General features: G+C 43.7%; 1 protein-coding gene across 1 annotated transcript in view; it reads left to right on the forward strand.

The window, feature by feature from the left end:
* The first annotated feature begins 4656 nt into the window (after positions 1-4656).
* The window catches only part of Pds5a (PDS5 cohesin associated factor A), a 101808-nt gene continuing 86708 nt past the window's right edge, over positions 4657-19756 (forward strand). Inside the window, exons 1-2 of the mRNA XM_041671205.1 lie at positions 4657-5143; positions 5966-6140. Of these exons, the coding sequence (XP_041527139.1) occupies positions 6006-6140 (135 nt within the window). The 5' untranslated portion in view covers positions 4657-5143; positions 5966-6005. The remainder of the gene's footprint in view (positions 5144-5965; positions 6141-19756) is intronic.

Genomic DNA, 19756 nt, shown 5'->3' on the forward strand with positions numbered 1-19756 from the left:
TACGCAGACAGAATATTGTATACATAATAAATAAATAAATATTTAAAAAAAGAAAGGTTTTAACTCTAACATAGTAAAACTATATACAATTATCAGATAAGAATTACATTTACAATGTACAGTTCACTTGCATTTAACAATTGTTTTTGTTTTTGATTTTTTTCGAGACAGGGCTTCTCAGTGTAATAGTCCTAGCTGTCCTGGAACTCAGTTTGTAGACCAGGCTACCTTCAAACTCATAGAGATCTGCCTATCTCTGTCTCCCAAGTGCTGGGAGTAAAGGCATGTGCCACCACCAACTGGCCGCATTTAGCAAATTTAGAGAAAATACTCGATTATCTATATCCTATCTTGGTCAAAGTTTTATAGCTAAACCATTTTTGTCATGACTTGTATTACCATTCTAAAAATATCTTTTAGACCTTAAAACATCTTTTTTAATAAACAAATCAAGTTTTTATGTTTCTAAACTTTATATCTCTTATGTAAGTTTCTTTTTGAATCTGGTAATAAGGAAAACTGTAAAACAGTAACTAATCTTCATTGCCCATCAAAGTCCCAAGAAGAATAAAATATTACTTGAGTAAAGAGGAAATGCAGAGAAATAGACTTTTTTTTTTCTTGAGACAGGGTTTCTCTGTAACTTTGGAGTCTGTCCTGGAGCTAGCTCTTGTAGTCCAGACTGGCTTTGAACTCACAGAGATCCTCCTGCCTCTGTGCTTCCAGTGCTGGTATTAAAGGTGTGCACCACCATCGCCCAGCAAAAGAGACCTTTTTTTTGTTTTGTTTTGTTTTCAGGACAGGGTTTCTCTGTAGCTTTGGAACCTGTCCTGGAACTAGCTCTGTAGACCAGGTTAGCCTCAAACTCACAAAGACCCACCTACTTCTGCCTCCTGAGTGCTGGGATTAAAGGCATGTGCCATCACCACCCAGTGAGAAAGCAACTTCTAAAACTATGCAATGATAGACATCTGGCTACCTGGACATGCATCCAGGGTTTCTCTGTAATGTTGAGGCATCGGTCCTTGGGCTAAAGTCTGTCAATATCTGACAGACTTTCTGTAAAATAGGGATTTTTTGAAGGACTGTCCTACTTTGTCTTGGCAAAGTTTGGCAGTCGCTTTCCTTTGCATCCTATTTGTCCAGTTCGGACAGCAGACTGTCAGCAGTCAAGGCAAGAGTAGTTTCTTGCCCAGTGGCCAGTTTTTGTCACAGGGAAAGCAAACTCCATATAGAGGTTCTTTGATGCCCATCATACTTTTTAAATTTAAATTGGTGTTGCCAGGAGCATGTATACGGATATACACCTACATGGACCATGTGTATGTATACGAATGTACACCTACATGGACCCGTGTGCATGTATACAGATGTACACCTACATGGACCCATGTGTATGTATACAGATGTGCACCTACATGGACCATGTGCATGTATACGGATGTACACCTAATGGACCATGTGTATGTATACGAATGTACACCTATATGGATCATGTGCATGTATACAGATGTACACCTATATGGACCATGTGCGTGTATACAGATGTACACCTACATGGACCATGTGCACGTATACGGATGTACACCTATATGGACCCATGTGTATGTATACGGATGTACACCTATATGGACCATGTGCATGTATACGGATGTACACCTATATGGACCCATGTGTATGTATACGGATGTACACCTATATGGACCATGTGCGTGTATACAGATGTACACCTATATGGACCCATGTGTATGTATACAGATGTACACCTATATGGACCCATGTGCATGTATACAGATGTACACCTATATGGACCCATGTGTATGTATACGGATGTACACCTATATGGACCATGTGTATGTATACGGATGTACACCTATATGGACCATGTGCATGTATACAGATGTACACCTATATGAACCCATGTGTATGTATACGGATGTACACCTATATGGACCCATGTGCATGTATACGGACGTACACCTATATGGACCATGTGCATGTATATGGATGTACACCTACATGGACCATGTGCATGTATACGGATGTACACCTACATAGACCTGTGTGCATGTATACAGATGTACACCTACATGGACCTGTGTGCGTGTATACGGATGTACACCTACATGGACCCGTGTGCGTGTATACGGATGTACACCTACATGGACCCATGTGCATGTATACAGATGTACACCTATATGGACCATGTGCATATATACGGATGTACACCTACATGAACCATGTGCATGTATACGGATGTACACCTACATGGACCATGTGCATGTATACGGATGTACACCTACATGGACCTGTGTGCATGTATACGGATGTACACCTACATGGACCCGTGTGTATGTATACGGATGTACACCTACATGGACCCATGTGTATGTATACGGATGTACACCTATATGGACCATGTGCGTGTATATGAATGTACACCTACATGGACCATGTGCGTGTATACGGATGTACACCTATATGGACCACCGCCCCACAGAGAATGGACTTCTGCAAGTTATCCCCTGACCTCCATAGGATTGACTGTTGTGATGTTCTCAAATCTTCTCCACAAATAAATGAGTTAAAAATATATGTATAGAGACTCAAAAAAACACCAGGTAGGTGTCCTGCCTGATGCATGTTATTCTAGAAGTTGGGAGGCTGACCTGGGCTATATAAATGAGACAATGTCTCAAAAACAGCAGCAGCAAAACAATAAACAACTTTCAGTGGGAGGTTGCTTCTCTTTGCTCTTTTAGAAAGGATCTCCTTGGAACTCATGTTTCACCTGCCTTGGGCCCGAGAAGTTAGTGTTACAGGATTGCCCCATTCTGTGCCAAAAGACAGACATTCTAAAGAGTATCACAATTTGTTTCAGTTACGTTACAAATCCCAGAGTTTACTATCTTGAGTGCTTACAAAACTATACAATAGTAGGAGGTTTGTATAAGGGTGGCCCCCTGGGCTGGAGAGATGGCTCAGCGGTTAAGAGCACTGATTGCTCTTCCAGAGGACCCGGGTTCGATTCCTAGCACCCACATGGCAGCTCACAACTGTCTGAAAATGTAGTTCCACGAGATCTGACACCTTCACACCAACGAACATAATAAAGTTAAATAAAAAAAAAAAGAGTGGCCTCCTATGCTCTCCCTGCCTCATGTTTTACTAGCTGTCTAGAAGTCTTGAGCTCCGGAAATAGCTGCAACGAGAGGCTATTTTAAAGAACATCGAATAAATTCAGCCACCACTCATTTTATTATTATAGGACCCATCCAGGACAAACTCAATAGTCTCGAGTCTCAGTAGTTTATTCTGAGGCAATACCTGCTTCCAGGAAAGACCATAAACTGAGACTACCCCGGCACCACGCAGGAACAGACCATCCAAAGGAAATTCCTAATGTTCCAACCATTGTAGATAGAATCACCTGCCAGCACACACCCATCGCTTTTCACCAGGACAAATGTCAGTCAACCTGGGGTCCTTAGAAATCCCTCACCCCCACCTTTGCTACTATAAACACTCAACACTAACTGAGCTCGGGACTCTCCGATTACTCCAATACGTTGGACACACGGAGAGTTCGAGTTTGCAAACTTGTTAAGAATAAAGGCTCTTTGCTTTTACATACAGGACTCAGTCTCTTGGTTGGGTTTAGGGGGACTCCGTGATCTGGGCACAACAATCGTCACCATCATCATCATTATTTGCTTTTTGACAGGGTTTCTTTATGTATGTAGCTCTGGTCATCCTGGAACTCGCTCTATAGACCAGGCTGGCCTCAAACTCAAGAGCTCCACCTGCCTCTGCCTCCTGAGTGCTGGGATTAAAGGCGTGCGCCACCACCGCCTGGTTTATTATTCTTAATTCGTTTCCTGAAAATTATGCATGTATTGTCCTGATTCATTCACTTCAATATTTACCTTAAATTACTCAAGCACTGCTTCACTGAGTTTTCCTTGGCAATCGTTTCCTTCGGACGAAAGAAAAAGTTAAGCTTTGGTGTATTTACAAGTTTAAAAAAATATGAGACTCACACGAGTCACCCAGGTACTGGTAAATTTGTAAGACCCCACTCCCAGCTCCCATTTTTTTCTGGGTTTTCACTGTCAGGAACTCCGATCTGTGTTTCTAGCCTGTACCCTGGATGACTGAGAGGCCAGAAGCCCGAGAACCACAGCTTGAGAGCGTCCCGTTGCCAACTTCCGATACTGCAGCTTTGAAAAAAGTCTTGTGAGGCGTCTAAGGTCGTAGGGTGCGATCTCGGGCGAAGACACAAGAATGAGCTTGCCCACGTTGTGCCCCTTCGTAAAACTTTGCCTCGGCTTCTAGAGCTACGTCTGGAGGAGAAACCAGCAATTTCTCCGAGCAATTAACCATTTTTCCAGCCCGTCCGCCTCACACGTCCCCCACCAGACAAGCTTCCGAGAGCCCCGAACTCCGAGCGGGCCGCGAGCGTCCCAGGTCAGCCCTCCCGACCTCCGCTTCCCGCCACCGGGGCTCCACCTCCTCCGCGCGCCCGCTCGGCCGCCGGCCTCCCGGAGGCGCCCGCGCGGCCAGGTCTTGGCGCCAAACGGGTGGCGGCGCTGTCCACCCCGGCGCGCGTCCGCGTCGGGCCCGAGGGAGGCGGGGGTTCGGCCGGCGGAAGAAGGGGCGGGAGCGAGGCGCGCGTTGCTCTCGCGTGCTCTCGCGCCGCTCGCGTGACGGGCCCTGGGTGTGCGCGAGGCTCCCGCTCCGCGGGGCACGGGCAGCCGGGAGCGCGCCGCGGCGAGAGGGCGGCGGGTGCGGGTGGGCGCGAGGTGCGGGCGAGCGAGCGGGCCGGCGGGCGGGCGAGCGCGGGGGGCGCGCGGGCGTGCACCCGCGCGCGGGCTCTCGGTGGAGTCGCGGCCGAGGCTGCGCTTCCTCAGCCCGACGGAGAGCGGCAGTGTCGCCCCGGCCGGCGCACGCTCGGCCCGCGTCTCCCCCCGCGGCGGCTGCTCCTCGGCACCGCCAGCCCCAGCGCCGCTCCGGGGCGGGCGGGCGGCGGCGGCGGGACCCGCGGAGCCGCTTTGTGTGCAGGCCGACGAGGGGCGGCGGCGGCGGCACAACCACCTGACAGAGGCCTGGCGCTCGCTGCACCGTCCGCCCGCATGAGGAGGAGGTAAAGCGGCGGCCAGGCTCGCGCCCTCGGCGGCGGCAGCGAGGGAGGGACGGAAGGGGGAGACCGCAGGGGAGGGCGCGCGCCGAGGCCCGGCGGGGTCGTCCGGAGCGGCCACTCAGGCCTCGGCGGTGCCGGGTGGCGCCGGGCGGCCGAGGGGCGGCAGACGCCGCCGGGCTCGGTTGCTGAAGTTACGGAACAAAATGTGAAGTGCGGAGCCGCGTCCTCCGCTTCCTGGCGCGGGGCTCGGGCCGGGGGCGGCTGCCGGGGGTGGCGGGCTCTCTGGGGAGGGGCGGCCGCGAGGTGGGGACGCCGGGGGCCCGGGGCTCGGCGCGGCCAGGGCGTTCTGCTCCCGGGCGCCGGCGTCGCGCGTGGGTCCTCTTGGGGACCTAGTTTTGCGGCCTAAGCTGAACCCTCTAGGCCTCGCGTCTCATTTCCCGGAGGGGACCGGCCAGACGGGGACCCGGCCGCTTCTCCTGGGCCGAGTTGGGGCCTTTGGGTCCTCGCTGGTTCCTCGAGGCCACCAAACTTCCGACCTAGGTGCCCGGGGGTGCATTTCATTGTGAAAAGAGGGCTAGGAAACTCCGGGCGCTGTTCGGTACCTCCCGCGGCCGCGGCAGCCGGGAGTCCGGTGGCTCTGGGGCTGGAGCGGGTGGGGGCGGCGGACGCCTAGCGGGGTTCCGAGTCCCAGAGGTGGAGCGAGTGGTGAGGGGTTCCCCGGTCTCGGGGAAAGAAAGGACTCTTCCCAGATTAGAGATTTTTGAAATGAAAAAGAGGTTACAAAGTCGCCCCTTTCCCGCTGAACTTTGGTTTTCTGACCGATAGAGGCCGGTAGAGGACTGTGAAAGAAAAGTTATCCCCCAGGATGGACTTCTCGCAGCCGAAGCCTGCCGCTGCCCTCTGTGGCGTCGTGAGTGCGGACGGAAAGATCGCTTACCCCCCGGGAGTAAAGGAAATCACCGACAAGATCACCACCGACGAAATGATCAAACGGCTGAAGGTAAGCTTCTGGGTCGATGATCTGCGCTCCGGATGGCTGGGTGACTCGTGGTTCCACTGGACTATGCGGCGTGGCCTTTGGAGTTTTGAAATACGAAGTTTTTAAAGATAGCTTATCGTCTTCTCTCTGGAAAGTATTCCAACTTGGATAGGTTCTGAAAGGACCTAAGTGAAAGGACATTTAAAAGGAGTGTGATTGTTTACTGTTCCTGTTTATTAAGCATAAAAACTCAGATTTGGTTGCTTCTCATCTCCCTGTGATCCTTTTCATTTACTGAATATTGTGGTCTGTACCCTTAAGTGTAGGCAGTGATTTGCCCCGGAAAGTTCCTTTTGGGTTTTTCTGTAGCCTTGACTGTACTGGAATTTACTTTGTAGACTAGGCTGGCCTTACATGGTCCGCCTGCCTCTGTTTCCCAAGTGCTGGTATTAAAAGCGGTCAGTACTGCTCGCTGAAAGTTACTGTTTTTATCAACTCCAAATAAGACTGATGTGAGCATAGGCAACCTTTTTTTTTTTATAGCCTTATGTGTATTGGTGTTTTGCCTGCATACATGTCTGTGTGAGGATGTTGGATCCCTGGAATTGGAGAGTTACAAGCAGTTGTGAGCTGCTGTGTGGGTGCTGGGAATTGAACCTGGGTCCTCTGGAAAAGCAGCCAGTGCTCTTAACCACTGAGCCATCATCATCATCCATATAGCAACACCCCCCACTCCATTTTCACACTACTTTCGAATAGCTCGAAGCTTAACTATGTATACAGTGTGGCTAAATTTGAACTTAAAGTAAAATGATTTAAGTACAGACGCCCAGGAAATTTGAGGACTGTATTATCGCTATTTCTGTGAGGTTTATCTTCCTTGGTGTAAATGTGATAATCCTTAATGTCAGTGTCGTATGCTTCAATTTTGCATTGGTCGGTGTTGGGCTTTCTTTTCTGTGGACATAGATTGTGGATGGAGCCTTACCAAATGAGGGCAGTTTTTGTTAGTGAGTCAGTTTCAGGTAGTGATTGTCACTTTAGGGCAACTTACATTCACCAGGGAATATTGTAGGCATTTTGGTTGCCATAGTTGGGGCTTGTTTGGAATAGGGAGACGGGGGCAATGGGTTCTGCTAGGAAACTAACTAGTTTAGGTGAAAGATCTTAAACTTTGTAAGTAGGGCATTGACAGTGGAAATAGACAAAGAATGGGTCAGATGAGCTGTTGGAGAGAGGATCTTGTGTAGCCCTGCTGGTCTTGAATTTACCACTTTCCTGCCTCACTTTCCAAATGCTAGAATTACACCACATCCTGTTAAAACAGTGATTCTCAAATGAGGGGTTGAGACGCCTTTGGGAGTCGAACCACCCTTTCACACGTGGCATATCAGATATTTACATTTACTGGTAGCAAATTTCAGTTATGAAGTAGCAACAAAAATAATTTTGTGGCTGGTGTCACTACAACATGAGGAACTGTATTAAAGGGTCCCAGCATTACAAAGGTTGAGAACCGTTGTACTAAGATGCTTCGAAGTTCAGCCAGACGTGGTGGAAGGCCAGACAAGAAACATGGTTGACAACTTTTCTGCCTTGTACAACTTTATTTTATGTGCATTGGTGTTTTGCCTGCATTTCTGACTGTGTGAGGGTTTTGGATCTCCTGGAACTGAAGTTACAGACAATTTTGAGCTGCTGTGTGGGTGCCGGGAATTGGACTGGGGTTCTCCGGAAGAGCAGCCCGTGCTCTCGATTGCTGAGACATCTGTCTAGCCCCTTTGTGCAACTTTATTCAATGTATTTTTAGGGCCTGATTTTAGAATTGAGTATAATATCTAGTAAGTTTTGTGTGTTTAAAATATTCCTGTGGTTTCCTTTCCATTTGTTGCCATTTTGAAAGAATCAGTTTCTTTAATTAAAACAGGTCTTTTCTGTTTTCTTTCCATTCCCTTTTACTGGGGTGGGGAGGATGCATGTGTAGGCAGTGCATATTAAACCCAGGCCCTGCTCTACCTACCACCCCAGCCTAAGGCAGGTAAATCTTTTTGTTTTGGCCTAAAACTTGCTATGAAAATGAGGCTGATCTTAAATTTCCCTCAGTTCTCTCGATTCTCTCTGTCTTTGAAGTGTCACTGTGCTCAACTAAAATTTTTGTGTGAGAATGCCTATATGTCTGTGTTTGTGTGTGTGCGTACTTATGTGTTTATGTGTAGGTACATAGGCACTTTTGTGTAAGTTTGTGGAGGCCTGTGGACAGTCTTGGGTATTATTTATTACCTTCTGTCCTCTGGCCTTTGAGAGAACACCTGTGAAGTCCACCTCCTTTGAGACAAGGTTTCTGATTGTTCTGGAGTTCACCAATTAAGCTAGATTGGCTATCCAGTGGGTCTGGAGAATCCTCCTGCTAAGATTGCAATTGTTGTGTCCACGTGGAGCTTTTTATGCTGTCCTGGGGATCAGAGCACAAACTTAGATCCTTACACTTGGAAGAAAAGCACTGGTCACTTTGTTTCTCCTTAGCTCTCCAAAGTGAATCTTGGTACTTGTACTGAGAGTTTGTTAATGCTTCATAAGATTATATTGGGCAGTAGTGGCGCATGCCTTTAATCCCAGCACTTGGGAGGCAGAGGCAGGCGGATCTCTGTGAGTTCGAGGCCAGCCTGGTCTAGAAGAGCTAGTTCCAGGACAGGAACCAAAAGCTATGGAGAAACCCTGTCTCAAAAAAAAAAAAAAAAAAAAAAAGATTATATTGGGTATTTCGGGTAAGACTGAATGACTAAGAAAAATAAAGCTGTTCGATAAAATTAGAATTATACCTGTATGTGTGTGTTTTGTCCTGTTGTATTTTATTCCCTACCCCAGTTTGTTTTTTAGTGTTTTTGAGACAGGGTCTCTCTATTTGTCCCTGGCTGTCACAGAACTCATTATGTAGACCAGGGTGGCTTCCTCTGCCAGGGATGCTGGGGTTAAAGATGTGTTCCAATAAGATCAGCGACTCAACCCAGGTTTTTGACCAGTTTTGAGACAGGCTCTTTTTTGTTTGTTTTTTGATACAGGGTTTCTCTGTGTAAAAGCCCTGGCTGACCTAGAACTTACATTGTACACCGGGCTGGCCTCAAACTCAGAAATCCACCTGCCTCTGCCTCCCAAGTGCTGGGATTAAAGATATGTGCTATTACTGCTTGGAATGAGACAGTGTCTTACTGTTTAGCTCAGGCTAATCTTAGAGTCACAGATCCTTCCTTGGCCTCCTGATATGAGTGTGCTGGGATAACAGATATGTGCCACAAACCTAGAAATCATCTAGTTTTGATTAAGTGTTTAAATTAAGAATATTGAAAAATGTCCCCTGATCATGCCTTATATCCCTGCAATTCGGGAGGCAGAAGCAGGTAGATCTCTGAAGTTGAGGACAGAGTGAGTTCCAGGACAGCAAGGACTTCACAGAGAAACCTAGTCTTCAAAAAACAAAACAAAAATTGAAATAGCGAGGCATGGTCGTGTTCACATTTAATCCCAACACTCAAGGAGAGCAGGTGGATCTCTGTCATTGCCAGGCCAGCCTAGTCTACATAGCGAATTCTAGGCCAGCTAGGAGTACACACTGACACCCTGTCTCCAAAAAATAAATAAAATTAGATAAAAGAATATTAAAACCTTGAATTCTTAGGGGTGAGCAGTCTTTTTTTTTAATAAGAAAATTTGGATCCAACTTGGATCCTTTATTGTGGAAGGAGAATGGATTCCCACAAGTCCTTAGACCTTCACCTGCAAGCCATGTATATTCTCTCTCTTTTTCTTCTCTCTCTCTCTCTCTCTCTCTCTCTCTCTTTCTTTCATACACACACACAGTAAAGTGCAATGAAAATTTAAAAACAGGAAGTTATGACATACTTTTCCATTTAAAGATAAATATTAGAAGCATTCTTGACTGCAAAAGGTCAAGGACAACACTGGGTTAGCTATTCATTTATTATGAATTCTTTTGCAAGTTAGTTGATACACATTTTTATAAATTTTACTTTCTTTTTGGTTTTTTGAGACAGGGTTTCTCTGTAGCCCTGGCTGTCCTGGAACTAGCTTTTGTAGACCAGCTGGCCTTGATTTCACAGAGATCTGCCTGCCTCTGCTTCCCAATTGCTGGGAATTGAAGATGTGCATCAGTTTTTGTTGTTGCTGTTGCTGTTTAATAAAGAGAAAATCACATAGCCCAGGAGACCAGGCTGGCCTTGTATTTAAGATCCTCCTCACTCCACATCTGAAATGCTGTGATTACAGGTATATACCACCACGCTTGAGGATTGAGTCTAGTGCTTCATGCATGCTAAACTGGCACCCTACCAACTGACCCATAGCCTCAGCGAGAGATGATCTCTTCATGCCCAAACTACTCCCAGAATTCTGATCCTCTTATATCCTAGGGGTCACAAAAATGTACCACTACATGAGCTTGGCTCCATACTTTAAGAAAAAAGTGTGTTTCTGTATATAGGTGTACTGTGCCTTGGTGTGCATGTGAAGTCAGAGAACAACTGAAAGTAGTTCTCTTTTTCTACCCCTTGGGCCCCAGGGATTGAACTGAGATTGTTTGGCTTGGTTGCATCTTATTGCTAAGCACTTTTATTTATTACTGGCTCCATAATTTTACAGTTAGAAGGATCCTAAAAAATTCTGGAACCCACTCTTAGCAGATGACAAAAGTTATGTCTGTTGTATCTAAATGACTCAGTAGCTGGTTAGTGGCAGATTCAGGGCAGTGGCATTGTATTTGTTTTGGTTCTGATGTAACTTGCATCTAAGGCGTCTTTAGTAGATACGGCTAAAAATTTGTGATGTTTTAAAAAGTGTCGGGAACCAGCCTCGGACAAAAATACCTCTTACCAGGGTAGAGGCGTGTGTATTTAGAAAATATTAGTAAAGGATATGAAGACGTGAAAGAAATTAATAGAGCGGAGAAACAACGTATAGTACCGGGAGGGAGTTCCAGTGAGTGTTTAAAATTAAATATTTCAGTTTAAATGTCCACAGCATATGTGTGGAGAGGTAGGACAATTTTTAATAGTTGTTTCTCTCCATCTGCTTTTAAGTGTTCCAGGGATCAAACTTAGGTTGTCAAATTTGGCAATCGCCTTTGCTCTCTGAGCCATCTCACCAGCCCAAGAGTTGTGATAGAGAGAGGAAGAGGGTGGGCTTGCTGGCTGACTTATCTGATCCCTAGCTAAGGATGACCTTGAACTTCTCATTCTGCTTCTACCTTCCCAGGTATTCTAAAGCAGGCACACCTCTTTGCTAGGTTTCTTTAGTCTACTCAGGACATCCTCAGGTTTGCATAGTAAAAAATATATATATTTTTTATTTTTTGAGACATGGTTTTTCTACATAGTCCTGGCTGCCTCTGAAGTGCTGAAATTGAAATTGCGCACCATAATGCCTGGGCATAGTAAAATTTCAGTTTGGTGTTTCTCAGGAACTACTCTATTTTGTTAGATTTCATTACACTTGGTTTCCTTTTGTTCCCCTTGAATATACTAGGTTCATTTCTGCTTTAATAGATTGTTCACATTGTATAGCCCAGAACATCTTTTGCTATAGGTATCAGTTTTTACTAAGGGAAGTGTCTTGTGTCTTAGATTTCTTAATGGGTAGTTTTTTTGTTTTGGAAGGAGGGTTGTTGTTTTGGTTTTCCTGCTTTTTCCAGTTAGTGTTTGTCTGTGTAACATCCCTAGCTATCCTGGAACTAGTTCTGTAGACCAGGCTGGCTTCGAACTCAGAGATCTGCCTGCTTCTGCCTCCTGAGTGTTGAGACTACAGGCATGTGCCGACTCCTTCAGGACATATCCCTGAAGTTTGTTTTTTTTTTTTTTTTTTTTTGGTTTTTCGAGACAGGGTTTCTCTGTGGTTTTGGAGCCTGTCCTGGAACTAGCTCTTGTAGACCAGGCTGGCCTCGAACTCACAGAGATCCGCCTGCCTCTGCCTCCCGAGTGCTGGGATTAAAGGCGTGCACCACCACCACCCGGCCCTGAAGTTTTATTAGTACTGGACATTTGTTTCTTTGATTTGTCTTCTGTGCACTAGATCACATTTGTTCACTTATTGATTCTCACAGCGTATTCTTCCATCTTAATACCTGGTACATATACATAACAAATATTTGTTAAATGATTAAGTACTTTTCATGTAGGGGGATTTTAGTCCCTCCTACTCTTAATTTAAATTTTTAAGAAAATTCTATGCTGTGCTCACTTGCAGATGTCAGACTATTCTTGGGAGTCAGTTATTCCCTTTCACCTTGTTGCAGCAAGGTCTCTTTCTGCCATCTTGAGTACTCTGAAGTAGCTGTCCTGCAAGTTTTAAATAATTTTCCTGTCTTCCATTTTGTAGTAAGAGTACTAGAAATATGTTGTTTTGGGGGGAATTTAAGATGTTAAAAGTTCACTTTCCCCCTCTACCTTAATCTAATATAGGATTATAAATATTTATAATTTCTTCTAATTTTAGTCATTTCTCCATATCCTCTTTTGATTCTGGCCTTTTATTCTTTCATATTTATTTATTTAATTTTTTTAAAAAAGATTTATTTATTTATTATGTATACAGTGTTCTGTCTGTCTGTATGTCTGCAGGCCCGAAGACGGTACCAGATCTTACTACAGATGGCTGTGAGCCACCATGTGGTTGCTGGGAATTGAACTCAGGACCTCAGGAAGAGTAGTCAGTGCTCTTAACCTCTGAGCCATCTCTCCAGCCCTCATATTTATTTTAAATCTTGTTCCATGTGCTGGGGTTTGAACTCAGGGAGTTGTTCATGCTTGGCTAGTATTCATTACGGCCTCCTGAGCTACAGCCTCCACCCTGATGTAATCTTTTTTATTTTTAGATATATTTATTTTATGTGTATGAATATTTTGCTTGCATGTATGTCTTTGTACCATGTGTGTGTTTTGCGGCCTCTTGGTCAAAAGAGGGCATTGTATTTCCTAGAATTGGAGTTACAGATGATTGTGGATTGCCATGATGGTGTTGAGACTGAACACCAGTCCTCTGGAAGAGAAGCAAGTCCAGCCCAGCATAACCTTTTTAATGCATTCATCTAGTATGTCTTAAGGTTCTCTTACTATTCTGATTCTCTTATTTTATGGCAAGTATACTATTTAGGGAGAGTTGAATAGAATAGTCTTTTTTACATTATATTGGGAAACATGTCACTCGTCCTTCTAGGTATAATATTTGGTCTTTTTTTTTTTTTTTTGCTTTTTGAGACAGGGTTTCCTCTGTGTAGCTTTGGAGTCTGTCCTGGAACTCGCTCTATAGACCAGGATAGACCAGGCTGGCTTCGGACTCACAGAGATCTGCCTGCCTCTGCCTCCTGAGTGCTGGTTTTAAAGGTGTGTGCCACCACTGCCTGGTGTGAAGCAAATTTTTTCCCTTTGCAATTAGTAAGTAGTGCTTTAGAAAATAATTTATTAGACTACCTTGTTTTTTAACTGTTTTATTTGCTTTTCTATTGCTGGGTTAAATGACTGACCCAAAGCAACTTAGGAGAGGAAGGTATTTATTTTGGTTAGAGGTTACAGCTCATCTAGGGAAGCCAAGGAAGTAACTGAAGTAGAGACCAAAGAAGAGTTCTGCTTACTCAGTTGCTCTCTATGGCTTGCTCAGCTCTCATATATAACCCAGGACTATCCGTCCAGGAATGGCAGTGCCCCCAGTAGACTGGGCCCTTCTAAATCAGTCATTAACCAAGAAAATACCCTCAGTGTGGCAGAGACAAGCAAATCTCTGAGTTCATGGCCAGCCCTGTCTGAATTAGCATTTTCCAGGCCAGCCAAAACTACACAGTAAGACCCTCTCTCAAAAAACACAAAAAGCAAAAGCAAAGAAAAGAAAATGCCTCACAGACATGCCTACAGGCCAGTCTGATGGAGGCTCTGTTTGTGTCAAGTTGTCCAAAGCTATCACAATTAGCCATGTTTAGAAAAAGATGTCACACTGTATTTTTTGAGTTGAGGTTCAGGCTGTCCAAATTTAGCTCTGGTATCCTTTTTAATATTAATGTCTTTTTCTTTTTGAGATAGTGTCTTACTGTGTAGACTAGACTGGCATGGAACTTGTATTAATTCTCCTGCCTCTGAGATTTCTTGAATCACTTTGTCCAGCTAAAGAATCTCCCCTTTCCAAACTGAGAATTAAATCAAGGCAAGAGCTCCACTACTGTTGAGCTGCATTATTTCTCAGCTCGCGCTCCCTACTGTCTTTTTTGCATTCTCTTTTACCTCCCTTTGACTGGGCACAAGTCTGTATTGATCACAGCTCCTTCAGGAGACTGAAGTGGGACTACCAGGTTGCACTGATGTAGTCCAACTATGCTTTATGAGCTGATGTAGGTAGTGGAAATGGTTGAAGATCTTGTCATACAAGCCCACTATGCTTCCTAGCGTATATACCTCCAGCAGGATGATCTTGTCACAAAGGTAGATCTTCACCATTTTTGGCTTCTTCGTGGGTGGTACCTCCTTGGCCTTGTTCAAGCTGCTGAATACAGTGAGTGCAGCATCCACTGCAGGCCTTGGTTTAGGGGTCACCTCTGGCAGGTGCTGTAAATTATACCAACTGCTCACAGGACATGTCCAGCATAGTAGGTGAAATTGAAGAAGCTCTACTTCTGCTCCATTTTCAACATCTTGCCAGGTGCTCAGAAAATAACGCATCACCTACACCCATGCGATTGTCTTTTAAGAAGTGAGCCCTTCACTTCTTGTCTAAGGTGTTATTTATCGTGTGCTTCCTGGCCCAGATTTGGGAAGCTCTTTTATTCCGGTGGCCCTATTTTCAGTTTTAATAGAAGGTGGCATTAATAAATCAAAATCTAGGGTTTGTATTTGCCTGTAGGATATAATCCTTTAAGTTCTCAATATACAGAGCTAGGAAATGAATTTAAGTTTATTTAATCAGTAAGTCAAATGCCTGTTTGGATACCCCCGGTTGAAACTCATCACATAATTCTTCCTAGGCTTTCCTCCTTTTCATATTTAGATTTTTTCTTTTTATAAAGTAGGCCTGGTTTCTATAACATTTTCATACTACCCTACTGTACGCACAAAAGTAAATTCACATCTTTTTTTTTAATCAGTATCAATCATAAGGTTTCTTTCTTTGATTAAAAGTTGAAGAGCTAGGGATTGTGCCCAGGATCTCAGGCTCATTCTGACTCAAATACTTCCTGCCTACAAGATTTCCTTGCAGTTCATTTTGCTTTATTATTACTGTGTATGTGCATGGGCACATAGGTGCTATGGCATGTGTCAGAGACAACTTTGTGGAGTTGGTTCTCTTTGATCTTTATGTGATTTCCTGGGATCGAACATAAGTTGTGGGTGTTCATGGCAAGCAAGCACCTTTACTCACTGAGACATCTTGCTGGCCCTGCAGTTTTGTTTTCCCCATTAGAGAACATGTGAAGTACAGTGTTTCTTAGTTAACTTGAAATTGAAACTTTTAACTGCTTTCTGATGTGTGTGTGTCCAGTTATTTAGAATATATATCTTCTTGAAGAACACTCATAAATATCTTTAAAGAATGTGGTAAAACTAGGCAGTAATAAAATGAAGTTGCTTTTAGATTCATGTAAAATAATTCTTTACCAAAATGGTAATTTTGTCTATTCAGTTTTCATTGCTTCTTTAATTGTAATTCTTAATGTTTTTGTTCCATGTCCTACTATTACTATCTTATGGTTTACTTTTTTAATGGACTATTGTTTTTAGAGTAATTTTAGGTTGACAGAAAAGTTAACTGGAAGGGACAGAGTACCACTCTACCCTACTGTGATACCTTTGTGTCCAAATTATCACATCATTATCACTCAAGTTCATATCCCTATTTTTTTTTTGCTTTTTTTAAATTGATATTTATTGAGCTCTACATTTTTCTCTGCTCCCCTCCCTGCCTCTCCCGTCCCCATTTCAACCCTCCCCCAAGGTCCCCATGCTCCCAATTTACTCAGGAGATCTTGTCTTTTTCTACCTTCTACTTCCCATGTAGATTAGATCTATGTATGTCTCTCTTTTTTTTTTTTTTTTTGGTTTTTCGAGGCAGGGTTTCTCTGTAGCTTTGGAGCCTGTCCTGGAACTCCCTTTGTAGACCAGGCTGGCCTCGAACTCACAGAGATCCGCCTGCCTCTGCCTCCCAAGTGCTGGGATTAAAGGCGTGCGCCACCACTGCCCGGCTGTAAGTCTCTCTTAGTGTCCATATTGTTGTCTAAGTTCTCTGGGATTGTGGTTTGTAGGCTGGCTTTCTTTGCTTTGTGTTTAAAAACCACCTATGAGTGAGTACGTGTGATAATTGTCTTTCTGTGTCTGGGTTACCTCACTCACAATAATGTTTTCTAGCTCCATCCATTTTCCTGCAAAATTCAAGCTGTCATTATTTTTTCTGCTGTGTAGTACTCCATTGTGTAAATGTACCACATTTTTCTTATCCATTCTTCAGTAGAAGGGCATTTAGGTTGTGTCCAGATTCTGGCTATGACAAACAAAGCTGCTATGAACATGGTTGAACACATGTCCTTGGGGCACGATTGAGCATCCTTTGGATATATACCCAAAAGTGGTATTATTGGATCTTGAGGAAGGTTGTTTCCTAATTTTCTGAGAAATCGCCACACTGACACCCAAGGAGTTATACCAGCTTGCATTCCCACCAGCAATTCAGACGTGTTCCCTTTCCCCCACAACATCTCCAGCATAAGTTGCCATCAGTGTCTTTGATCTTGGCCATTCTTACAGGTGTAAGATGGAATCTCAGAGTTGTTTTGATTTGCATTTCTCTGGTGACTAAGGATGTTGAACATTTCCTTAAGTGTCTTTCAGCCATTTTAGATTCCTCTGTTGAGAGTTCTCTGTTTAGGTCTGTACTCCATTTTTTTTTTTTATTGGATTATGTGATTTTTTGGTGTCCAATTTCTTGAGTTCTTTTTGAGTTCTATTTTGGAAATCAGACCTCTGTCTGATGTGGGGTTATTGAAGATCTTTTCTCATTCTGTAGGCTGTCATTTTGTCTTGTTGACCATGTCCTTAGCTTTACAGAAGCTTTTCAGTTTCAGGAGGTCCCATTTATTAATTGCTTCTCTCAGTGTCTGTGCTGCTGGGGTTCTATTTAGGAAGTGGTCTCCTCTGCCAATGTGTTCAAGTGTACTTCCCACTTTCTCTTCTAGAAGGGAAGGCTCAGTGTGGCTGGCTTTATGTTGAGGTCTTTGATCCATTTGGACTTGAGTTTTGTGCATGGTGATAGATATGGGTCTATTTTCATGTTTCTACATGTTGATATCCAGTTATGCCAGTACTACTTGTTAAATATGCTTTCTTTTTTCTATTTGACATTTTTTGCTTCTTTATCAAAGATCAGGTGTTCAAAGATGTGTGTATTGATATCTGGGTCTTCTATTTGGCTCCATTGGTCCTCCTGCCAGTACCAGGCTGTTTTCAGTACTGTAGCTCTGTAGTAGAGTTTGACATATTTCTATTTTTGCCTTATTTAATTTTTCTTAGCCTCATTTATGTTTACTCCTTTAAAATAACTTTTTAAATTTATTTAGTGTTTGGGAGGGTGTGTGCGTACATATATGTGGAGGTCAGAAGACATCTTATGGGAGTTTCTTCTTTTGTAATACTGTGTTGGTTCTAGAGATTGAACTCAGGCAAAGGAATGTAACCACAGAGCCAACTTTTACTAGCATTTTATTTGATTTTTAAATTTAATGATTGGAGACAGTCTGATTATGCAGCCTTAGACTAGTCATGAGCTTTCTTATGTTTCTGCCTCAATGCTAGGATTACAGTTAAAACCTGTCATGCTCACCTTCCTGTCCTTTTTAAATTTTTAAATTTTGAGACAGAATCATGCTGCTGAGGCTGGCCTCCAACTAACCATCCTAGGATGAACCTGAACTGCTGCTCTGATCCTCCTGTCTCCACCTTCTAAGTGCTAGAATCACATGCATTACTGCTGTTGTTCACTCGTTTTTTGTGTATATGTTCACATCGACTTTTTTTTGGTGCTGTTTGTTTTTATCTGCACAGACTAGAGTTATCTGGAAAGGGGAACCTAACTTTGGAAAATGCATCCATCAGATTGCCAGTAGGCAAGTCTGTATTTTCTTGATGATTGATATGGGAGGGCCCAGCCCGCTAGTGGGTGATTTCACTTCTGGACACGTAGTCCCGGTTAGTATAAGAAAGCAGGCTGAGCAAGCTCCTTTGTGATCTCTGCTTCAGTTTCTGCCTCCAGGCTCCCACCTTGTTCTTGCCCTGAGTTTCCTTGATGATAGACTGTAAACTCTAAGATGAAATAAACCTTTTTATCCCCAAGATGCCTTTAGTCATGGCGTTTACCATAGCCATAGAAACCTGTGGCTGTGAGTGTTGTATGGTGGTATTTGTATTCTGTATCTTTATACTTGTATATGTGTGTACCTGGATGTCCATATATGTATATCTGCATATGGAGGCCCGGAGTCAGTTACTGTTGGGTGTCTTCCTCTATCACCCCTCCTTTCTTCCCTCCCTCCCTCCTTCCCTCCCTCTCTTCCTCTCTCTCTGCCTCTGTCCCTTTCCCTCCCTCCTTCTCTCTTTTTCTCCTTTCCTTTGAGACATAATTTTTTCACTGAATATGGAGATCACCAAATATCAAGATTGCCTGGTTAGTGACACCCTTCCAGTCCTCAGTCTTCCAATTTCTGCTGTTAAAGGTGTAGACTGCCATGCTAGCTTCAGTTTGGGGTGTGTGTGTGTGTGTGTGTGTGTGTGTGTGTGTGTATGTGTATTTGAGCATATGCACATATATGTGAGTGCCCATAGAGGCTAAAAGAGAAATTTGGATTCTCTGGAGCTGGAGTTATAGGTTGTTAGGAGTTGCCTGATAATAAGGGTACTGGGAACCAAACTTTTATCCTGGAAGAACAGCAAGGCAGCAAGTGCTCTTCTGAGTTATCTCTCAGTTGTTTCTGTCTGGAACTCAGTCTGTAGATCAGCCTGACCTCGAACTCACATCCACCTGTTTTAGCCTCCCAAGTGCTGGGATTAAAGGCATGTAAGGCATGTATACCACCACCTCCTACTGTCTCCACTTTATTTCTCAACATACTAAAACCTGCACACTCTATACTTACATATTGTTTATATTATTTTTGACTCTAAGTGGGGTTTATCACCCGGTTCTACAAATTACATTTATTTATTGTACTTGTTTGTGTGTGCACATGTGAAGTCAGAAGACACCTTGAAGGAGTCGGTTGTCTATTTTACCTAATACAAGTCCAGGACTTCGTACTCACATGGTTAGTCCTGAGAGAAATTACCTTTACCTACTACTGAATCATTTTTCCAGCCCTAAATTTGCCTTGTAATACTTTGTAGGTTTAGCTTATGTGGCCAAAGTGAACATTTAAGTGCCAATTTACTCATTTTAAATGGATATTAGCGGATTTTTATTTTTAAAAGATTCATTTTTTTTTTTTTTTGGTTGCCGAGAGACAGCCGTGGGTGCTGGTGACTGAAGTCTTACATTTTTGGTTGTGAGCCTAGTAAAATTTAATTTAATTTAATTTATTTATTTATTGGATTTTTGAGACAGGGTTT

This window comes from Microtus oregoni, unplaced genomic scaffold (genome assembly GCF_018167655.1).
Source record: "Microtus oregoni isolate MIOR12 unplaced genomic scaffold, Mior012 000021F_ref0000039, whole genome shotgun sequence".
Lineage (NCBI taxonomy): Eukaryota > Metazoa > Chordata > Mammalia > Rodentia > Cricetidae > Microtus > Microtus oregoni.